Below are 19,275 nucleotides of genomic sequence, written 5' to 3'. Positions count from 1 at the left end.
TATGCAGAGCCACAGCTTTGCTACTTGAAAAGGTCTCTCGTCCTTTCCATCAGTCACTTCATTCCACGATATTTAGGGTGTGATGAGTTTAGGATAGAGGTTATTGCCATAACTCCAAGCCCCACAGCCACTGCCCGAGGTTCTCAGGTGGCCCCACAACCTGGGGACAGCAGAGAAGCCCCAAATTTGGAGCTGCAGCATCTTTCCAGATGGGGTGAACACTTTCATCCGTGCAGAGATGGGAAAGAACAAGAGGCTCCCATCTGTTTTTTTCTGTTTGCTGGGTGGCAGTGGGCACAGAGCACTGGATCAGCTCTGTTTATATTGAAGATTGCTCGTTGGAGGGGTGTGACACAGAGAGATGCGATATCCCCAGCAAGGCATTCCAAGGATATTCCCGACCTGTCCGCAGCGCAGGAGCTACGCCGGGTGAGAAGCATCACTCGAGCATCCCTCCCAAGCCGCCCTGTCCAAAGCACCCCCTGCCCCCGAGCCGCAGCGCAGGGCTGGGAAGGGACACGGGGGACACGGGGGGGACCCGAGCGGGGCCGGCCCCGGGCACACCCCGCCCCGGCGGGGCGGGCCGAGCCGCCAGCCCCGGGCCGAGGGCTGTAAAAGCGGGGCAGCGGGGCCGGGCAGCAGCGAGCCACAGAGCGGCCGGGACTGCGTGCGGAGCGGGTGAGCCGTGCCCGGGACACCGGGAGCGCACCGGGAGCGGGGCAGGGAGCCGTGCCCCGGGGAACCGGGAGCGCACCGGGAGCGGGGCAGGGAGCCGTGCCCCGGGGAACCGGGAGCGCACCGGGAGCGATGCCCGGGGAACCGGGAGCGCACCGGGAGCGGGGCAGGGAGCCGTGCCCCGGGGAACCGGGAGCGCACCGGGAGCGGGGCAGGGAGCCGTGCCCCGGGGAACCGGGAGCGCACCGGGAGCGATGCCCGGGGAACCGGGAGCGCACCGGGAGCGGGTCAGGGAGCCGTGCCCCGGGACACCGGGAGCGCACCGGGAGCGGGGCAGGGAGCCGTGCCCCGGGGAACCGGGAGCGCACCGGGAGCGATGCCCGGGGAACCGGGAGCGCACCGGGAGCGGGGCAGGGAGCCGTGCCCCGGGGAACCGGGAGCGCACCGGGAGCGATGCCCGGGGAACCGGGAGCGCACCGGGAGCGGGGCAGGGAGCCGTGCCCCGGGGAACCGGGAGCGCACCGGGAGCGGGGCAGGGAGCCGTGCCCCGGGGAACCGGGAGCGCACCGGGAGCGATGCCCGGGGAACCGGGAGCGCACCGGGAGCGGGTCAGGGAGCCGTGCCCCGGGACACCGGGAGCGCACCGGGAGCGGGGCAGGGAGCCGTGCTCCGGGACACCGGGAGCGCACCGGGAGCGATGCCCGGGGAACCGGGAGCGCACCGGGAGCGGGGCAGGGAGCCGTGCCCCGGGGAACCCGGAGCGCACCGGGAGCGATGCCCGGGGAACCGGGAGTGCACCGGGAGCGGGGCAGGGAGCCGTGCCCCGGGGAACCCGGAGCGCACCGGGAGCGATGCCCGGGGAACCGGGAGTGCACCGGGAGCGGGGCAGGGAGCCGTGTCCCGGGGAACCGGGAGCGCACCGGGAGCGATGCCTGGAGAACCGGGAGAGGACCGGGAGCGGGGCAGGGAGCTGGGAGCTCACCTGGAGCGATACCTGGAGAACAGGGAGAGCACCGGGAGTGGCGTAGGGAGTGATGCCCGGGGAACCGGGAGCGCACCGGGAGCGCCCCGGGAGCGCGCACGGCGCACAGCTGAGCATCCCCGCGCTGTCCCGCAGGTTGCACCAAGTGCCAGGATCGCTGCACAAACGAGCAAAACGTCGTCCGAAATGGCAGCCGAGGTGAGGGGAGCTTGGCTTTGCTCCGGGTCCTTCTCTGCTCCGTTTGGAACGGGTGGGATCGGCATCCCTGGGAGGGTTCAGGAAAGCTGACCGTGTGGTCCTGAGGGACGTGGGTTAGGGGTGGTCCTGGCAGCGTTGAGCTCTCTCATCTTGGAGGTCTTTTCCAACCTTAATGATTCCGTGAGTGGTTTTCCTGCGTTTTCAATGAAAAAGGGCACAGCGAACGTCTTTGCTGCAATAAGCCACCGTCCCACCTCTGATCCCGGCAGCGAAGATGTACCTGGACACCTCTTCCCACCCCAGCCCTTCCTCCCAGCAGCACCATTCACTCCCTGTCCCCTCTACCCACCACGGGGTGTAAATATTTGGGGTTTTTTTCCCCATTTCCCCCCACCCCGCGGCAGTTCTTGCGGACAAGTCATAGCTCCCTCATTCCGAGCCTTCATCCTGCCCCCGCAGCTCCCTCCTGCCCTTCCCTGCGCCAATCCTTAGGGAGAAGCACCGCTGCTGCCGCGGTCTCTGCCCGCTGTCCATGGTTCCGCGCACCCGCCGAGCCCTTCTGGGGCTGCTTTGGGGTTTTCTCGTCCCTTTTCATCTCATTCGAGTATTTGTAACACTGAAAGGCACCCGGGCCTCCCTTTCTGCAACCTGCTCCTTTGCTGTTTTTATCCCAATTTTACGTGACAACGCCGTGGGCTCTAGAGCTGCTTCAAAGGGTGACTTCAGACACTTCACAGCGACAGGAGTGTTTTAGGGCATGTGGTTTGTGCTGGCCCACAGCTCCTTCTCAGCTGAATATTTTCTTCTAGTCTCCCTAAAAAAAGTGGGATTTTTTTTAGTATTTCAAGAATCAGAGAACAGTGAAAACTGTACCCCTGATTCCACTACTTTTTTTTTTTTTTTTTTGGGTTAGGAGTCCCTCAAAGGGTCAGAGATCAGCAGCTGCCTTCAAAGAGAGTTCCATGCTGGTCTTGCACCACATGCCCTGATGCTTATTTTCAGAGAGTCCTGCAGAAGTCAAATATCTTGGAGGATCCCCAAGCCAGATCTGTAACCTCAATTCTAGTGAAAGGGAAATGCTCTAAATCCAAGGTTTGGCTTGTACAGACTGAATAAAACCATTCCTGAGATGCTCCTCAGTTTTACTTTGATAAAGATTTTTTGAGATTTTTCTTTGATTGAGATGGCCATGAACTGATTTTTAGGGGATATATCCATAAATCTGTGTCTCTTCATTTCTTGCAGGGGGACAAAATGATGGCAGGAAGGTTTGTGGGGAGCACAGATCCCATCATGGAGATGCTCAGCGCTTCCATTACTGTTGATCAGAGACTGTCTGAGGTGGACATCCAGGGAAGCATGGCTTATGCCAAAGCCTTGGAGAAGGCTGGAATCCTGTCCAAAACTGAGCTGGAGAAGATCCTGAGTGGCCTGGAAAAGGTATTTCTTCCCTTCACACACCTCTGTGTGTGCTGGAATGAATCTTTCCTTACCTGACAGCATCTTGCTGTTTTAAAGAGTGCCTGTAAATGTCCTCGTGTCCTCTTCAGACTGAGCAGTCACTAGGAATCATTTCAGTGTGAAGTAAGAACATCCTTTTCCTGCTGCCATGTGGAATTTTGAGTCTGGCTGTCCAGCTTGGCAGGAAGCAATGCATAGCAGGTGTAGGGGGGGAAGAGGAGGCAGCAGAGAAGTGCTTTTATAAAATAACCATTGTTGTTGTTCACTCGCCCTGGAGTCTGTGCAATGTTTTATAGCAAAAGCTTTGTGGAAGACGCTAAAGAAATCACTAACATTTAAGCTCAATTTTTCCTTCTAATGCTTAAATCCTCCATAACACTGCAGGATTATCACGGATGGGAAGGTGAATCCCACCAATAGTATGGAACATCAGGATGTAGTGAGCAGCCTGAATGCCAGAGTTTGCACGAGACTCCTGGAATGCCAGGAGCTGGGATTTGCTGGGGACACTCACAGCCCCAGACACAGCAGGCTAACTGTGATGTTTCTGCTGTTTGCAGATCTCTGAGGAATGGTCCAAAGGAGTCTTTGGTGTGATCCAAACCGATGAGGATATCCACACTGCCAACGAGCGCAGGCTGAAGGTTTGGCTCCTCCAGCCTCTTCTTCCTGATCCTCTGCCTGACATTAAGGGCTTGTCCCTCTGTCCCTCTGTGAAATCCCTTTGGAGCTGCTGGCACTCAACCCCCTGGGGCACAGCCAAGGGTCTCCACACCCGTTTTTGGGCTGTACAAGCACAGAACCCAAAGCTGCCCTTCCCCAGAACACATCCCATGGTTACTCACAGGATCCTTCCAGGCAGGGAGATGTGCTGATGTGGATTGTCCTGTTTAGAGCACAGAGATCCTGACAGAAATCCTGCTCTTGTCCTCAGGAGCTGATTGGAGACGTGGCTGGGAAGTTGCACACTGGCAGAAGCAGGAATGATCAGGTATGGACAGAATCTTTTCTTCTCCTTCTGTATTCCTCCTCTACCTCACTTCAGGAGACCTCAGCCCAGAGTGGTCTTTGGATCTCTTCCTGGAGAGCAAGAAATGCTGACATTACCACAGAAATGTGACCAAATGATGAGAAGAAGAGGCACATTCCCATCACATAGCACCAGGAGGGGTTTGCCTTGCTGTGACTGTATCTGTGACATTATTTGTGGCCTGAATGTGGCCAATCTCCCACAGGTTGTGACTGACCTGAAGCTGTTCATGAAGAATTCCCTCTCCATCATCTCCACGCACCTCTTGCAGCTCATTAAGACCCTGGTGGAACGTGCTGCCATGTGAGTCCTTTCCCACAGTCCCAATTTTCTATAACTTTGGCCTTTTTGGGGCAGGACAATCTTTGGTTTGTCCTTTGTCTGACCCCACTGGGCAGCAGCAGGGTCTCCTGTGCAGGGAGTTACAGCCAGGCAGTTTGGGGTAGCCCAGGGGACACAACAGCCCTTTTTTTTCAGAGTTCACTTCACAGAATTTCTCAACCCTCAGAGAAATTTTCCTTCATGCCTAGCAAAGGAGTTGAGACGGGAGGTCCACAAAATATTTTGTAAGGCACCAAATCCATCTGAAGGAGTAGACAAGATGTTTCAGGTTTTTCTGTAGGAGAAAAAACTCAGCTGTTTTACCTCCCTGTCTAGCTCTGCTCCTCACACTCCAGACCTGAGGTGGGCTGGGGAATCCTTGCCTGCCACAGAGGGGTTGCTGCTCCAGGCAACTTTCTAGGGAGACCCAGGGCAGATTCACTACTCTGGGATAGCTAAAAGCAGTGCGCTTGGCTTGGAGGCTGACAGGAGATGGACCACTTTCAGCACAACACAGGCTAAAGATGCTCAGTTTGTGACCTTGCCAGGAGCTCTGGTGTGTCACTGTCCCTGTTCCTGCCCTCCCTGCTCTCTGCTGCTCACCTCTCTGCCCTTTCCCTCCCAGAGAAATCGATGTGATCCTGCCTGGCTACACCCACCTGCAGAAAGCTCAGCCCATCCGATGGAGCCAGTTCTTGCTCAGGTGAGCTCCTCCCACCCTCTCCACCCTCGGGGCCCTGCTCTGCTGAGGGGACAGCCAGGGGTGGTGACAAACCAGAGGGAGCCCCACAAACTGGATCAGGAATTCCCAGTGTGCTCTGACCAGCTGGGAATCCAAGCATGGATTGGGAAGTCCCTGTTCCCCATCCTTTGGCCATTCTCACCTCCTGGAGATTTTCCAGCTTCATCTCCCTATTTCATCTCTCCTGTCCTTCCCCAGCCACGCTGTTGCTCTGACCCGTGATTCTGAGCGCCTGGGAGAGGTGAAGAGGAGGATCAATGTCTTGCCTTTGGGAAGGTAACATCTACTGTATGTGTGATCACTGGGCCTTGCTTTGCTCTGCAAATATTACAGGGTTGCCTTCCCTGCTTCCCAAAGCTCAGCTTTGGATGGATAGGAAAGGAGGATTGCTTGATTTCTCTTTCTTTCTCCCCTGGCAGTGGAGCTCTGGCTGGAAACCCCCTGGAAATCGATAGAGAGATGCTGCGGAGTGGTAAATGTTGTCCTGGGCCTGAGGGGCATGGGAGTACCTGTCACATCTGGGAGGGAGGGAATGGCACCAGAGTGCCCCATCCTGGAGCCAGAGCCTTTCATTTTCCAGGATTTTTGCTGCAGAGAGACAGGCAGCGCCTGTGAGGTGGGAGGAATAGCAACCTCTGCTTCACTCTGCCTGTCTGGGATCATAACAAAAACCCCACTAAACATGTTTGTCTTCCTGGGACTGCTCAGGGGCTCACAGTTAACTCCTCTGGGTCAGCCTGGTGCATTCAGGCTCCTGTCAGGGCCAGTGTGAGCTCCTGTGTCCATCCCCTTCCTTGCAGAGCTGGACTTTGCTTCCATCAGCCTGAACAGCATGGATGCCGTCAGCGAGAGGGACTTTGTGGGTAAGCACAGCCAAAGCTTCCCAGCAGGGAGGGAAGCAGCTCCTGACACCTTTCCAGTCACTCTTCTTTAATATGGGGACTGAAATCCATCCCTAGGAAGTAAAACCTCACTCAGGGTTCCCTGGGCTGTCCAAGCACCTTTTCCTCTCCTGATTTCCTGCCTTCCCTGCAGTGGAATTCCTCTCTGCTGCCACCCTGCTGATGATCCACCTCAGCAAGATGGCTGAGGATCTCATCATCTACAGCACCAGCGAGTTTGGCTTCCTGACTCTCTCTGATACCTACTGGTAGGTTTTTGGTCTCTGGTGAGGAATTATCCTCAGCTCTCCTCGCTGGGTGAGGCAGTGGTTGGGGTCTGTCTGCACGAGGCAGCATCAGCATCAGGAGCCTGGCACAAAGGCAGCCTCAGGGTGAATATTCCTCAGCAATGGTCACTTATTTCTGATTCCCTTAAGCAAGCCTGTGTTTAGCCCAGCAACTCCTGTCCAGAACCTGCTGGCAGAGAGAACTTCCTCCTGTGCTGGGAATGCTGCCAGAGCCTTTGCATGGCTGGGTTTGTAATCCCAACAGGGTGGCACAGCCACAGCCTCCCTCACTTGGCCTGGCCTGCTGACACCAGCTCTGCAGTGGTTTGGAGGCTTTTCCTTTCTCTATGAGAGGTGGGACTGTGTGGGAGCTCCAGACAAGGTGCAAAACCAAAGGCTTTGCTGTGGGGAAAATGAGAAACTCGGCACCCTCATTCACTGATTTCCTACACCCTAAACAGGAGTACAAGTAAAGGGGATTTAGAGGTTCCTTTCAGAGGGCAGTAACAGGGATTACAGCCAGAGAGTTTTGCTCACTCCACACACCTTCCCTGCAGCTCTGGCAGCAGCCTGATGCCTCAGAAGAAGAATCCAGACAGTCTGGAGCTGATCCGCAGCAAAGCCGGGCGAGTGTTTGGACGGGTGAGCCCCAAAAGGAAGGAGGAGGGAGAGGAGACTGCTCCTATTTGGGCTGGAAAATCTGCTTTTTCTTTGCCTTTTTTTCATAAAGAGCTGTGGGTTCTGGCCCTGCCCTGGGGCTGTGCTTTGCTCTGTTCCTCACTCCCTGCCTCTCCTGTTTCTCTCTGCAGTTGGCTGCAATTCTCATGGTCCTCAAAGGACTCCCGAGCACCTACAACAAGGACCTGCAGGTAAAGCCCTTGTTCCCCTCCACACCATCTCTGAGCAGACACAGTCATGCCCTGCCCTTGTGCTATCCCTGAACTGCATTCCTGTGCACAGCCCCTGGCTGTGTGCTGGGAAAGGGGCTGAGGGAGGGGATGCTGCAGGTGACACCCTGAGTGCCATGGCAGGAGCCTCTGGGATCACATCCCTGCTCTGCTGCCTGGGCTGCTCAGCCTGGGGGGTTTTGGGGCTGCACCAGACTGGCTCAGAGTCATTTCCATCACTGTTCCAACACAGGAGGACAAGGAGGCTGTTTTTGATGTTGTAGACACCCTGAATGCTGTGCTCCAGGTTGCCACTGGAGTGATTTCCACCCTCCAGGTAAAGCTTCATCTTTTAAGTATTGAACATAGAGCACATTCTGTGAGTAACACAGGGGACAGGGCTCCAGACTGGTCCTAAAGTGAAAATTCTTCACTGCCTCACCCACTCTGTTCATTTTGGTCCCTCGTAGAGCTAATGTGTCCTGAAGAGGAGTTGATGATAGATAACATCTCCCTCTGCCTCTCCTTTCTGCAGATCAACAAGGAGAACATGGAGAAGGCACTGAGCCCTGAGATCCTGTCATCTGACCTGGCTCTCTACTTGGTTCATAAAGGAGTAAGTCCCAGAGGGAAAGCTGGAGCTGGGATTTCTTTGGATGCAGAACTACTCAGTGAGGAGGTGGGATGAGGCCCCAGGGTGATGAGCAGTCAACAACCATGAAAGCTGAAAACAAAACCTTTACATGCATATCAAGCAGTGCTACCTGGGGGACTTAATAGGAATTTACACCCAAATTAACATGATCATAATTTATTCCTAAATCCTTCCCTATTCCACCCCAGAACTGCCAGATTCAGCTTGCAATGCTTGACAGGGAAATATGCCAGCCAAAAAAGTAGCACATGCATTTTCCTCATGGAAAAGCAGCCCAGCTGCCTGGTCACTGACTGCCACCTCTGCTTCCCCCTGCAGATGCCCTTCAGACAAGCCCACATTGCTGCTGGCAAGGCCGTCCACCTCGCTGAGACCAAAGGCATCACCATCAACAATCTCAGCCTGGAGGACCTGAAGAGCATCAGGTTTGTGCCTCTGTTATTCCACTTCCCTGCACAGGCAGGGCTCAGCCTCCCTGACCTGCCTTCCCCAAAGCGCCTGGGCTGGGCTGCACCTCAACATCCTCCTGTCCTGAATATCACTGCTGCTCCTGCTGGGGCTGAAACACTGCAGGGGGACAACATCACCTCCTGGTGATGGAATGGGCATGGGTGTGGGCAGGAGCTCTTGGGAGGGGCTGGAAGACACCTCTGCCCTGGGTGAGGGGTTTGGCTCTGAAGTTCCTCGGTGTCCCCTTGGAGCCAGCAGAAGCTCAGGAGCGTTTCCCATCAGGAAAAGGCTCCGTCCTCAGTCCCTCAGGCTCTCCACAGGCACTGGGCCCGTGGAGCAGCCCAGAGCCCCCTGACACCCCCCTGTGCCCCCAGCCCCCTGTTTGGCAGCGACGTGGCGCAGGTGTTCAGCGTGGTGAGCAGCGTGGAGCAGTACACGGCCGCAGGCGGCACGGCCAAGGGCAGCGTGTCCGCCCAGATCGAGCAGCTGCGGGAGCTGCTCAAGAGGCTCAAGGAGCAGGCTTAGAGTGTGGGGAGAGATGCCGTGCCTGCAGCGGTGTGCCTGTGCCACTGGGCTGGAGTTAATAAACACTGGGGTGTCTGTAGTTCACTGAAATCCTGCTCTGGTGTCTTGGTTCTTTGGGGTGAGAATGGGTTGAACTCAGCCCAGGTTTGAAAGGATTTGGGTTTTCCTCCCTTCTCACAGAGGATGTGACTCTTGCAGGGAAGGCTGGTAGATGGGGATTGTCCCTTTTAACTCAGCAAAGTTCCTTTTCCACCCAGCCTTGCAAAGCTGGAGCTTTGCTCAGCCCCTTCTCCCCATGCTGAGGCAGCAGCACATTGTTGACTCAGAGCTGCAGGTCTGGAACACACACAGGGAACAGAAATAACAAAAGTGTTGCCTCACCAAGTTTGGGGCAAGGGCTGCAGCACGGGCAGGGCAAACTGCCAGCAGCTAAATCTCCATCCAAAGTACCCCAGGAGACACAGAGTGCTTGCACCTTTGGAGCATTTGTACTTCTAACACATGGAAGAAGGATCAGCAACAGCAAAATTCCCCTTTTCCAATTTCTCACCACTCTCAATCTCTCCTTATTCTGGCCTTAAAATAAATCTATTCTCTTGGCATTTAAACAGCACCTTTCAATTACCTTTCCACAAACCTCCTTTGTGTTTGCTCCCTTCCTTCTTGCTGTGTTCCTGTTCTGGCTCATGTCTCACTCTCCAGACTGGTCATCTGGCCAGGAAATCACTTTTGCACATTCAGCTACCAGGCTAAAGGAATAAGAAAGCCACAGGTAACACAAATACTCAACACCTGCAGTCAGAAAAGCAGAGATTTCCTCATTGCCCTCTCACAGTTCTTTTTCCTCCCATAAACTTTCTTGATCCATGCCACTCCCTTATTTTTCCTGTTTGTATTTTCTGGTTCCTTCTCTTCAGATCCTCAGCTGAACAGATTTTCTCTTCTCCCAGCAGCAAAAGTCTGGCTTTGTCCCTCATGGCCAGTGCTGGTGACACAGGGCCAAAATGAAAGGAAAAGGGAAGCAGCAGATTACCACATTTTAGTCTCTTACTTAAATAAGTAGTTTACAGTCACTGGTACTCCCCACCCATCCATCCTTTTCTTAAAATTGTGAAATATTTTAGATTGGAGGGGCCTGTGGATCTCCACAGGCATTACAGAGTGTAGTCCATGGTGACTTTTACCATCATCCTCTGACTCATTGGAATCTGGGTTTTGGTCTCAAATCCCTGCTCATTACAGGCCACAGGAAGGCATTTGAGCCAGGAATTCACTTGGGCTCATTATCAGCTGGGTCGTTCTGGATGTAAATCTTGTGCTCACCATTCTCCCAAACCCTTAGCAACCTCCCATCAAAGCTGGAGTATGGACATCCATAAAGGATGAACATGAAAAAACCAAACATTAAAAGTGAGGGACTCCAGAAGAAGAAGGAACCTGGCAACAAAACGGTTCAGAGTTTTTCTCAGTGCAGACAGTGTGATGGTCTGTGCATCCTCAAGCTTGCAAGTCTGAAAAAGAAATAATCATGAGTGGAAATGTTTGAGAAGCAGTGAACTAATTGCTGGCTACATACAGGGTCTGAGCCTTGTTCCGTATGGATACTGAAAGCACTACACGGGAAATCCAGCTGGGAAAGGACCTTGTGGGGCCGCCAGAGGCAGCTGGGTGTCCCTGGCAGTGTCCTGCTGCTCCAGACAAAGATCCAAGGACATGGATTATGTTCCTTCCCAGCTCTATGACACCAAGTCTGGTTAAAAGACAGCAAACCTCGAAAAGATACAAGAAAACTGGGATGCCGCTCCTGAGCGTGCTGTGAGGCACCGGGACAAGCCGTGCCCCCGCCCAGCAGCACCGGGAGCGGGGCTGGCCCGGGACAAGCCGTGCCCCCGCCCAGCAGCACCGGGAGCGGGGCTGGCACCGGGACAAGCCGTGCCCCCGCCCAGCAGCACCGGGAGCGGGGCTGGCACCGGGACAAGCCGTGCCCCCGCCCAGCAGCACCGGGAGCGGGGCTGGCGCCGGGACAAGCCGTGCCCCCGCCCAGCAGCACCGGGAGCGGGGCTGGCACCGGGGACTCCCCGCCCCGGCGGGCGGGACGAGCTGCGGGAGCGCCGGGAGCGGGGCAGGATTGGAGCTGGGACCGGGACCGGGACCTGGATCGGGACCAAGATTGCAGCTGGGACCGGTACAGAGGCTGGGATCAGACCAGGAATCCAGCTGGGATCGGGACCAGGATTGCAGCTGGGATCGGAGCCGAGATTGGAGCTGGGCCCGGGAGTGGAGCTGGGATAGAGATTGGAGCTGGGATCAGGATCGGGACGGAGCTGGGATCAGAACCGGAGCTGGGATTGCGATCCGGACCGGGACTGCAGCTGGGACAGAGACCGGGTTTGGAGCTGGGATAGGGACAGGATCTGGGATCGTGACTGTGACCAGGATTGGGAACGGGACCGGGACTGGGACTGTGACCGGGATCGGGATTGGAGCTGGCATCGGGACCGGAGCTGGGACTGTGACTGTGACCAGGATCGGGACCGGGACCGGGATTGGAGCTGGGATCGGAACCAGGAGTGCATCTGGGATCGGGATCGTGACTGTGACCGGGACCGGGACCGTGCCCGGAGCCGCCCCGCAGCGTCCCCGCCCCGCAGCGGCCCCGCGGCGCGCACGGATCCGGCGCGGCCGCGATGGCAGCAGCCGAGGTGAGCGAACTTTGCTTCCCCGGGGGTGCCGGGGGTGCTCAGCCCAGCGGAGCTGCCCCAGGGCCGCCGCGGTCTTGCCTCTGTCTCCTGGGAAAGGCCGATACTCGTGCCTGGGACTCGCGCTCCGCCACTTCCCAGCAGCTTGTGTAAACACTGCTCGGCACAAAAGCTGCATTTTCGGTTTCCTTCCCTGCCCCGACGTGACCGGGCACCCTGGCGAGTTCACGTTCTGCTCTCCAAATCGCTGCTCCACCTTCCAGGCAGTTTGTCATTGCCAGGCTGCACAGTCACAGCTCCAAAGAGTCCTGGAGATGCCTAAAATGAACATTTCAGCTTTGATTTCTGGACTGTAAATGTGTATGCTGCAATGTTTCTGCTGACATCCTTCTTGCTTTGATGGGAATATTTAAATACTGGGATACTCCTGGTCCCCAGTGCTGAGAATGGCCTTTAATTTAGCATTAATTTTGCTCCTGAGTGAACCAAATGAGTGTTGAGGAGCTCTAACACTTCTTTTTCAATTCTGATTCCCCTCTCTGCCTTCCCCCAGCTTTCTAACAACGCTGCCTTTTACACATGGCTACACCCTCTCTTCTGCAGGCTCTCTCCTGTTCTTTCAGGCACAGGGACATGGAAACAGTCACCAGGGAAAACATTTTTAAGGTTACTCAACAGTGTTTTGTCTGGCTGCTAAAGCCCTGGCACAGATTAGCTTCCAGCTGTCCTGCCAGCCCCTTGCTGTCCATGGTAGTTATAGTGACCAGCATGAGAAGAAACTTGCCAGTGGTGTTTAAAGAATCAAGTAGATTAGTAATTATCCACTCTACAATGCAGCTTTATTTAGTCCCTTCCTTCAGGTGGCCTCCAATTCCTTTTCGTGCCTGGTAGCACTGGAAAATTGCTTTTGAAATCTTGGATAAATTGTCTCTGCCCAAGTAAAATTCTTACCCACTTCAGTGCAAGCTTGGCAGAATGAAATCTTCTTGGGCTGTCTTACCTGGGCAAGAAAAAAGCTTCTGAGCTGACACAGCTCAGGTGAGGCCAGTCAGGCTCTGAATCACTGCTGGAGAAGCTCCCACACAACACACGCCCTGCTGTGGGCACAGCTGGAACCCTGCACAAACCTTCGGTCACCACTGAGGTGAGTGACACGTTCCAGGGGCTGAGGTCACCACAGGAATCCTGGCTTGGATGGGAAAACCCCATTTTTGTTTCTGTGTTGGCCCACAGCTCTTTGTCAATCAAAGAATTGTTAGTTAAACAGCACTAAAAGGATTTAGAGGATATTAATTTCACCTTAATCTTACTGACTGCTTAGTTTTTCCTCCCTTTACAAGGCCTCAAACAGAAATGTGTGCTGGTGTTTCATCCGTCCCTGGTATTAATTGCAAGGACTCCCAGCAGAGTCTTGCAGATGTAAAATATCTTGGAGGGTTCCTGGGCCAGACCTCGGAGCTCAGAGGTAAGTAACACTGACAGTGATGTGTTCTCCAGCTCTTCAACCACTTACCAAAGGTCCTGAAGTCCAGGGGACTTTCTGGTCAGTGCTGGCACACTGAAAGGAGCTGAGCATAGGCTCTGTATCAGATGAATGGAACACTGGATGTTATTTACCGCACAGGATTTATCTGAAGTCATTAGGCCTCTTTAATTAGCTATTTTCTCTCTCAGGGGAATAAACTTTGGGGTGGAAGATTCAGTGGAAGCACAGATCCCATCATGGAGATGCTCAATGCTTCCATCAGCTATGACCAGAGACTGTCTGAGGTGGACATCCAGGGGAGCAGGGCTTATGCCAAAGCCTTGGAGAAGTCTGGGATCCTGTCTAAAACTGAACTGGAGAAGATCCTGGGTGGCCTGGAAAAGGTATTGCATTCCTTCAAAAACTGTCAGGTGAAGGAATGGCTCCTGACCTGAGAGCAGCATCCCTGGATTTAATAACTCCTGTGGCTGACCGGTGTTTCTGCTGTTTGCAGATCTCTGAGGAATGGTCCAAAGGGGTCTTTGTGCTGAAACAAACCGATGAGGATATCCACACTGCCAACGAGCGCAGGCTGAAGGTTTGGCTCCTCCAGCCTCTTCTTCCTGATACCCTGACATTAAGGGCTTGTCCCTCTGTCCCTCTGTGAAATCCCTTTGGAGCTGCTGGCACTCAACCCCCTGGGGCACAGCCAAGGGTCTCCACACCCCTTTGTGGGCTGTACAAGCACAGAACCCAAAGCTGCCCTTCCCCAGAACACATCCCATGGTTACTCACAGGATCCTGGAGCTGAGTCCCTTCCAGGCAGGGAGATGTGCTGATGTGGATTGTCTTGTTTAGAGCACAGAGATCCTGACAGAAATCCTGCTCTTGTCCTCAGGAGTTGATTGGAGACGTGGCTGGGAAGTTGCACACTGGCAGAAGCAGGAATGATCAGGTATGGACAGAATCTTTTCTTCTCCTTCTGTATTCCTCCACCTCAGTTCTTTGATTGAATATTTTTATGCCATCTCTCTCATGCCTTGACACACTCCAGCCTGCATTCCCTTTAAATTAATGATGGCTTTAATGATGCTACAGTGATTCATCCACCCTGGGGAGTGGGATCTGCAGGGCTGCATCCTGCTGGTAAAACACCACAAAATTCCACTGACATCTCTGGAAACCTCCAGAACTCTGCTGTCTGGATGCACACATCTTTCAGGATCAGTCTTCCTCAGGATGATCAGCTTGTGTTGGTTGGGAATTTTCTGCTTCAAATTTGACAATATCTGACAAGTCCACTGAAAAGAAAAGATTTTGGTTCTGTCCATGGAAAGCAACAACAGTTTTCACAAATCAGGGACCAGGGAGGCATTCCACAGGAGGAAGATTTCCCTTCCCATCATACAGCACCAGGAGGGGATAACAGTGCCAGGGGGGGTTCTGCTGAGCAATATTTGTTCAATAAATCTGTCCTGTTGTGCTTGGCCTGGCGGTGGCCAATCTCCCACAGGTTGTGACTGACCTGAAGCTGTTCATGAAGAATTCCCTCTCCATCATCTCTGCGCACCTCCTGCACCTCATTGAGACCCTGGTGGAACGTGCTGCCATGTGAGTCCTTTCCCCCAATCTCTGTTTTCCATAACTTTGGCCTTTTTGGGGCAGGACACTCTCCTGTGGCCCTGCCCTCCCTGCTCTCTGCTGCTCACCTCTCTGCCCTTTCCCTCCCAGAGAAATCGATGTGATCCTGCCTGGCTACACCCACCTGCAGAAAGCTCAGCCCATCCGATGGAGCCAGTTCTTGCTCAGGTGAGCTCCTCCCACCCTCGGGGCCCTGCTCTGCTGAGGGGACAGCCAGGGGTGGTGACAAACCAGAGGGAGCCCCACAAACTGGATCAGGAATTCCCAGTGTGCTCTGACCAGCTGGGAATCCAAGCATGGATTGGGAAGTCCCTGTTCCCCATCCTTTGGCCATTCTCACCTCCTGGAGTGGGAGATTTTCCAGCTTCATCTCCCTGTTTCATCTCTCCTGTCCTTCCCCAGCCACGCTGTTGCTCTGACCCGCAATTCTGAGCGCCTGGGAGAGGTGAAGAGGAGGATCAATGTCTTGCCTTTGGGAAGGTAAAGTTTATTTTTTATTGTGATCCTTAGCCCTCACTTTGCTCTGAGATAAAGACAAGAGGCAGATCTGTCCATCCCCTGAGCCACTGGGGCTTCTATTCCATGGACACCACAGCCCAGCTTGCCTCTCCAAAGACTCTCACCATAGAAATATTTTTCTATCCCTCCTTGAAAAGCAAGGATTACAAGGCTTCCTGTTTGGGAGAGAAAACCTGGTTTAGTCCAGAGTTAAGGGTTTGATGAACCTCAGACAACACTGTGAAATCCAAGTGAACTGGGGGAGGGAAATCTTCTGAGAGATGTCATCACTAGAGCTCAGTTTTGGTTGGATATCAGTTTGGATATCATGGCTGACTTCTGGTTCTTTCTCCCCTGGCAGTGGAGCTCTGGCTGGAAACCCCCTGGGAATCGATAGAGAGATGCTGTGCAGTGGTAAACGTCTCCCTGGGACTACTCATAATATCTGGGATTTTGGGCAGCATCAGCACATTCCCCGAATGTTATTTTGGATGCGCTAAAGCACTTGAACAAGGGGGTGGAGGGTAATGAATAGATGACAAGTTACCTCCTCTGGGTCAGCCTGGTGCATTCAGGCTCCTGTCAGGGCCAGTGTGAGCTCCTGTGTCCATCCCCTTCCTTGCAGAGCTGGACTTTGCTTCCATCAGCCTGAACAGCATGGATGCCGTCAGCGAGAGGGACTTTGTGGGTAAGCACAGCCAAAGCTTCCCAGCAGGGAGGGAAGCAGCTCCTGACACCTTTCCAGTCACTCTTCTTTAATATGGGGACTGAAATCCATCCCTAGGAAGTAAAACCTCACTCAGGGTTCCCTGGGCTGTCCAAGCACCTTTTCCTCTCCTGATTTCCTGCCTTCCCTGCAGTGGAATTCCTCTCTGCTGCCACCCTGCTGATGATCCACCTCAGCAAGATGGCTGAGGATCTCATCATCTACAGCACCAGCGAGTTTGGCTTCCTGACTCTCTCTGATGCCTACAGGTAGGTCTCAGCTCTGGGCAGCGAGCTCCTTCCTCAGCCTCTCCTCCTCAGCTCTCCTCGCTGGGTGAGGCAGTGGTTGGGGTCTGTCTGCACGAGGCTGACCCAGCATCAGGAGCCTGGCACAAAGGCAGCCTCAGGGTGAATATTCCTCAGCAATGGTCACTTATTTCTGATCCCCTTAACTCAAGCAATCTGTGTTTAGCCCAGCAACTCCTGTCCAGGACCTGCTGGCAGAGAGAACTTCCTCCTGTGCTGGGAATGCTGCCAGAGCCTTTGCATGGCTGGGTTTGTAATCCCAACAGACTCCTTGTCTGCAGGGTGGCACAGCCACAGCCTCCCTCACTGAAGTCACACTAACACTTGGTCTGACCTGCTGATATGACCCTGGAGGGGCAGCCCCCTTTTAAGTTTCTCTGTGAGAGGTGGGACTGTGTGGGAGCTCCAGACAAGGTGCAAAATCAAAGAGCAACCGTCAGTTCACCAATTTCCTACACCCTAAACAGGAGAACAGGGAAGAGGGTCCTACACATTGCTTTTGGAGGGCTGGATCAGTGATGATGTGTGTGTATGGATGAGGGTTTTGCTCATCAGTGCACTCCACTCATGTCCCACCCAGCACTGGCAGCAGCCTGATGCCTCAGAAGAAGAATCCCGACAGTCTGGAGCTGATCCGCAGCAAAGCCGGGCGAGTGTTTGGACGGGTGAGCCCCAAAAGGAAGGAGGAGGGAGAGGAGACTGCTCCTATTTGGGCTGGAAAATCTGCTTTTTCTTTGCCTTTCCTTGTAGAGAGCTGTGGGTTCTGGCCCTGCCCTGGGGCTGTGCTTTGCTCTGTTCCTCACTCCCTGCCTCTCCTGTTTCTCTCTGCAGTTGGCTGCAATTCTCATGGTCCTCAAAGGACTTCCGAGCACCTACAACAAGGACCTGCAGGTAAAGCCCTTGTTCCCCTCCACACCATCTCTGAGTAGACACAGTCATGCCCTGCCCTTGTGCTATCCCTGAATTCCATTCCTGTGCACAGCCCCTGGCTGTGTGCTGGGAAAGGGGCTGAGGGAGGGGATGCTGCAGGTGACACCCTGAGTGCCATGGCAGGAGGCCCTGCGATCACATCCCTGCTCTGCTGCCTGGGCTGCTCAGCCTGGGGGGTTTTTGGGCTGCACCAGACTGGCTCAGAGCCATTTCCATCGCTGTTCCAACACAGGAGGACAAGGAGGCTGTTTTTGATGTTGTAGACACCCTGAATGCTGTGCTCCAGGTTGCCACTGGAGTGATTTCCACCCTCCAGGTAAGGATTCTTCTCGTTCTCTCACTATTCAACATTATCATGGTCCATATTCTGTGAGTATATACAGAGAGCAGAGCTCCAGATTGTTCCCAAATAAAAACTCCTCAGTGCCTCACCCATTCTGCTTATTTTGGTCCCCTCTGCCAGCTGCTCAGAGCATTCTTTTAGAGCTCCAGATGAATTCCCCTCACCCTGACCACTAACATGCCCCAAGGAGGAGCTGATTGTAACGTGTCCCTGGGATCCTCCTCCTGCAGATCAACAAGGAGAACATGGAGAGGGCGCTGAGCCCGGAGATGTTGGCTACTGACCTGGCTCTCTACCTGGTTCGGAAGGGAGTAAGTGCCAGAGGGAGAGCTGGAGCTGGGGTTTCTTTGGATGCAGAGGAACTGAGCTGAGTTCTGTCTGCTCTGTCCCCTTCCCACTGCAGATGCCTTTCAGACAAGCCCATATGGCCTCTGGCAAGGCTGTCCAGCTGGCAGAGACCAAAGGCATCACCATCAATCACCTCAGCCTGGAGGAGCTGCAAAACATTAGGTTTGTACCTCTGTTATTCCACTTCCCTGCACAGTGACTTCCCTAATCTGCCTTCCCCAAAGCGCCTGGGCTGGGCTGCGCCTCAACATCCTCCTGTCCTGAATATCACTGCTGCTCCTGCTGGGGCTGAAACACTGCAGGGGGACAACATCACCTCCATTCCACTCCAGCAGGCTGGAATGGGCATGGGCAGGAACTCTTGGGAGGGGCTGGAGATACCTCTGCCCTGAGCACGAAGCCCCCAGCGGGGTTTGGCTCTGAAGTTCCTCAGTGTCCCCTTGAAGCCAGCAGAAGCTCAGGAGCGTTTCCCATCAGGAAAAGGCTCCGTCCTCACTCCCTCAGGCTCTCCACAGGCACTGGGCCCGTGGAGCAGCCCAGAGCCCCCTGACACCCCCCTGTGCCCCCAGCCCCCTGTTTGGCAGCGACGTGGCGCAGGTGTTCAGCGTGGTGAGCAGCGTGGAGCAGTACACGGCCGCGGGCGGCACGGCCAAGGGCAGCGTGTCCGCCCAGATCGAGCAGCTGCGGGAGCTGCTCAAGAGGCTCAAGGAGCAGGCTTAGAGTGTGGGGAGAGATGCCGTGCCTGCAGCGGTGTGCCTGTGCCACTGGGCTGGAGTTAATAAACACTGGGGTGTCTGTAGTTCACTGAAATCCTGCTCTGGTGTCTTGGTTCTTCAAGAGCTTACCCTCCCTCTTCTCCCCAATAAGCCACCAGTGCTTCTTTTGCCATTTCCAATAACTTTTAACCTTCACACTTCAGCAAGTGACTGAAAATAAATAGAAGTGAGCAGGCAGGCAATAAATAAACAAAAGTAAGCAAGCAGTAATAATAAACCTAAGGTGTGCTTAAGGGAGGTTTAGGTTGGACATCAGGAGGAGGAATTCCTTCCCAGAAAGGGTGACCAAATGTCAGAACCGGTTGTGCAGGGAGGTCAAATCACCATCCCTGGAAATATTTAAGGGAAGAGTGGACGTGGCACTCAGTGCCCTGCTCTGGGTGACAGGGAGGTGTTGGGTCACAGGTTGGACTTGGTAACCTCAGAGGTCTTTTGTGACCTAAATGATTCTGTGATAAATAAATAAATAA

The 19,275-nt window shown here is 54.4% G+C and overlaps 2 protein-coding genes across 2 annotated transcripts; both read left to right on the top strand.

Annotated features, from left to right (window-relative positions):
- The first annotated feature begins 596 nt into the window (after window positions 1-596).
- LOC110482095 (argininosuccinate lyase) lies at window positions 597-9,184 on the top strand. The gene is made up of 17 exons (XM_077787623.1): window positions 597-678; window positions 1,793-1,855; window positions 3,101-3,295; window positions 3,877-3,960; window positions 4,251-4,307; window positions 4,552-4,649; window positions 5,293-5,370; window positions 5,608-5,685; window positions 5,829-5,881; window positions 6,210-6,272; window positions 6,445-6,559; window positions 7,135-7,219; window positions 7,387-7,446; window positions 7,718-7,801; window positions 8,000-8,080; window positions 8,438-8,544; window positions 8,944-9,184. The coding sequence occupies exons 2-17, from the start codon at window positions 1,844-1,846 to the stop codon at window positions 9,092-9,094; spliced, it is 1,401 nt and encodes a 466-aa protein (XP_077643749.1). The 5' UTR covers window positions 597-678; window positions 1,793-1,843; the 3' UTR covers window positions 9,095-9,184.
- A 1,992-nt stretch (window positions 9,185-11,176) lies between these two features.
- Window positions 11,177-18,839, top strand: LOC144247248 (argininosuccinate lyase-like). Its single transcript, XM_077787499.1, has 16 exons — window positions 11,177-11,796; window positions 13,468-13,662; window positions 13,773-13,856; window positions 14,157-14,213; window positions 14,772-14,869; window positions 14,990-15,067; window positions 15,302-15,379; window positions 15,759-15,811; window positions 16,023-16,085; window positions 16,258-16,372; window positions 16,989-17,073; window positions 17,240-17,299; window positions 17,571-17,654; window positions 17,912-17,992; window positions 18,085-18,191; window positions 18,599-18,839. The coding sequence occupies exons 1-16, from the start codon at window positions 11,782-11,784 to the stop codon at window positions 18,747-18,749; spliced, it is 1,404 nt and encodes a 467-aa protein (XP_077643625.1). The 5' UTR covers window positions 11,177-11,781; the 3' UTR covers window positions 18,750-18,839.
- The last annotated feature ends 436 nt before the right edge of the window (window positions 18,840-19,275 follow it).

The sequence above is a fragment of the Lonchura striata genome, chromosome 20 (assembly GCF_046129695.1).
Source record: "Lonchura striata isolate bLonStr1 chromosome 20, bLonStr1.mat, whole genome shotgun sequence".
Taxonomy (NCBI): domain Eukaryota; kingdom Metazoa; phylum Chordata; class Aves; order Passeriformes; family Estrildidae; genus Lonchura; species Lonchura striata.
Note: the sequence above shows the minus strand (reverse complement) of the source record. Positions and strands in the feature narration are given on the sequence as shown.

Coding starts and splice junctions, on each gene's coding strand:
- LOC110482095 (XM_077787623.1), top strand. Junction 7,220..7,386: donor CCGGGCGAGTGTTTGGACGG/GTGAGCCCCAAA, acceptor TTCTCTCTGCAG/TTGGCTGCAATTCTCATGGT. Junction 7,447..7,717: donor CCTACAACAAGGACCTGCAG/GTAAAGCCCTTG, acceptor GTTCCAACACAG/GAGGACAAGGAGGCTGTTTT.
- LOC144247248 (XM_077787499.1), top strand. Junction 14,870..14,989: donor CTGGTGGAACGTGCTGCCAT/GTGAGTCCTTTC, acceptor TTTCCCTCCCAG/AGAAATCGATGTGATCCTGC. Junction 18,192..18,598: donor GAGGAGCTGCAAAACATTAG/GTTTGTACCTCT, acceptor CTGTGCCCCCAG/CCCCCTGTTTGGCAGCGACG.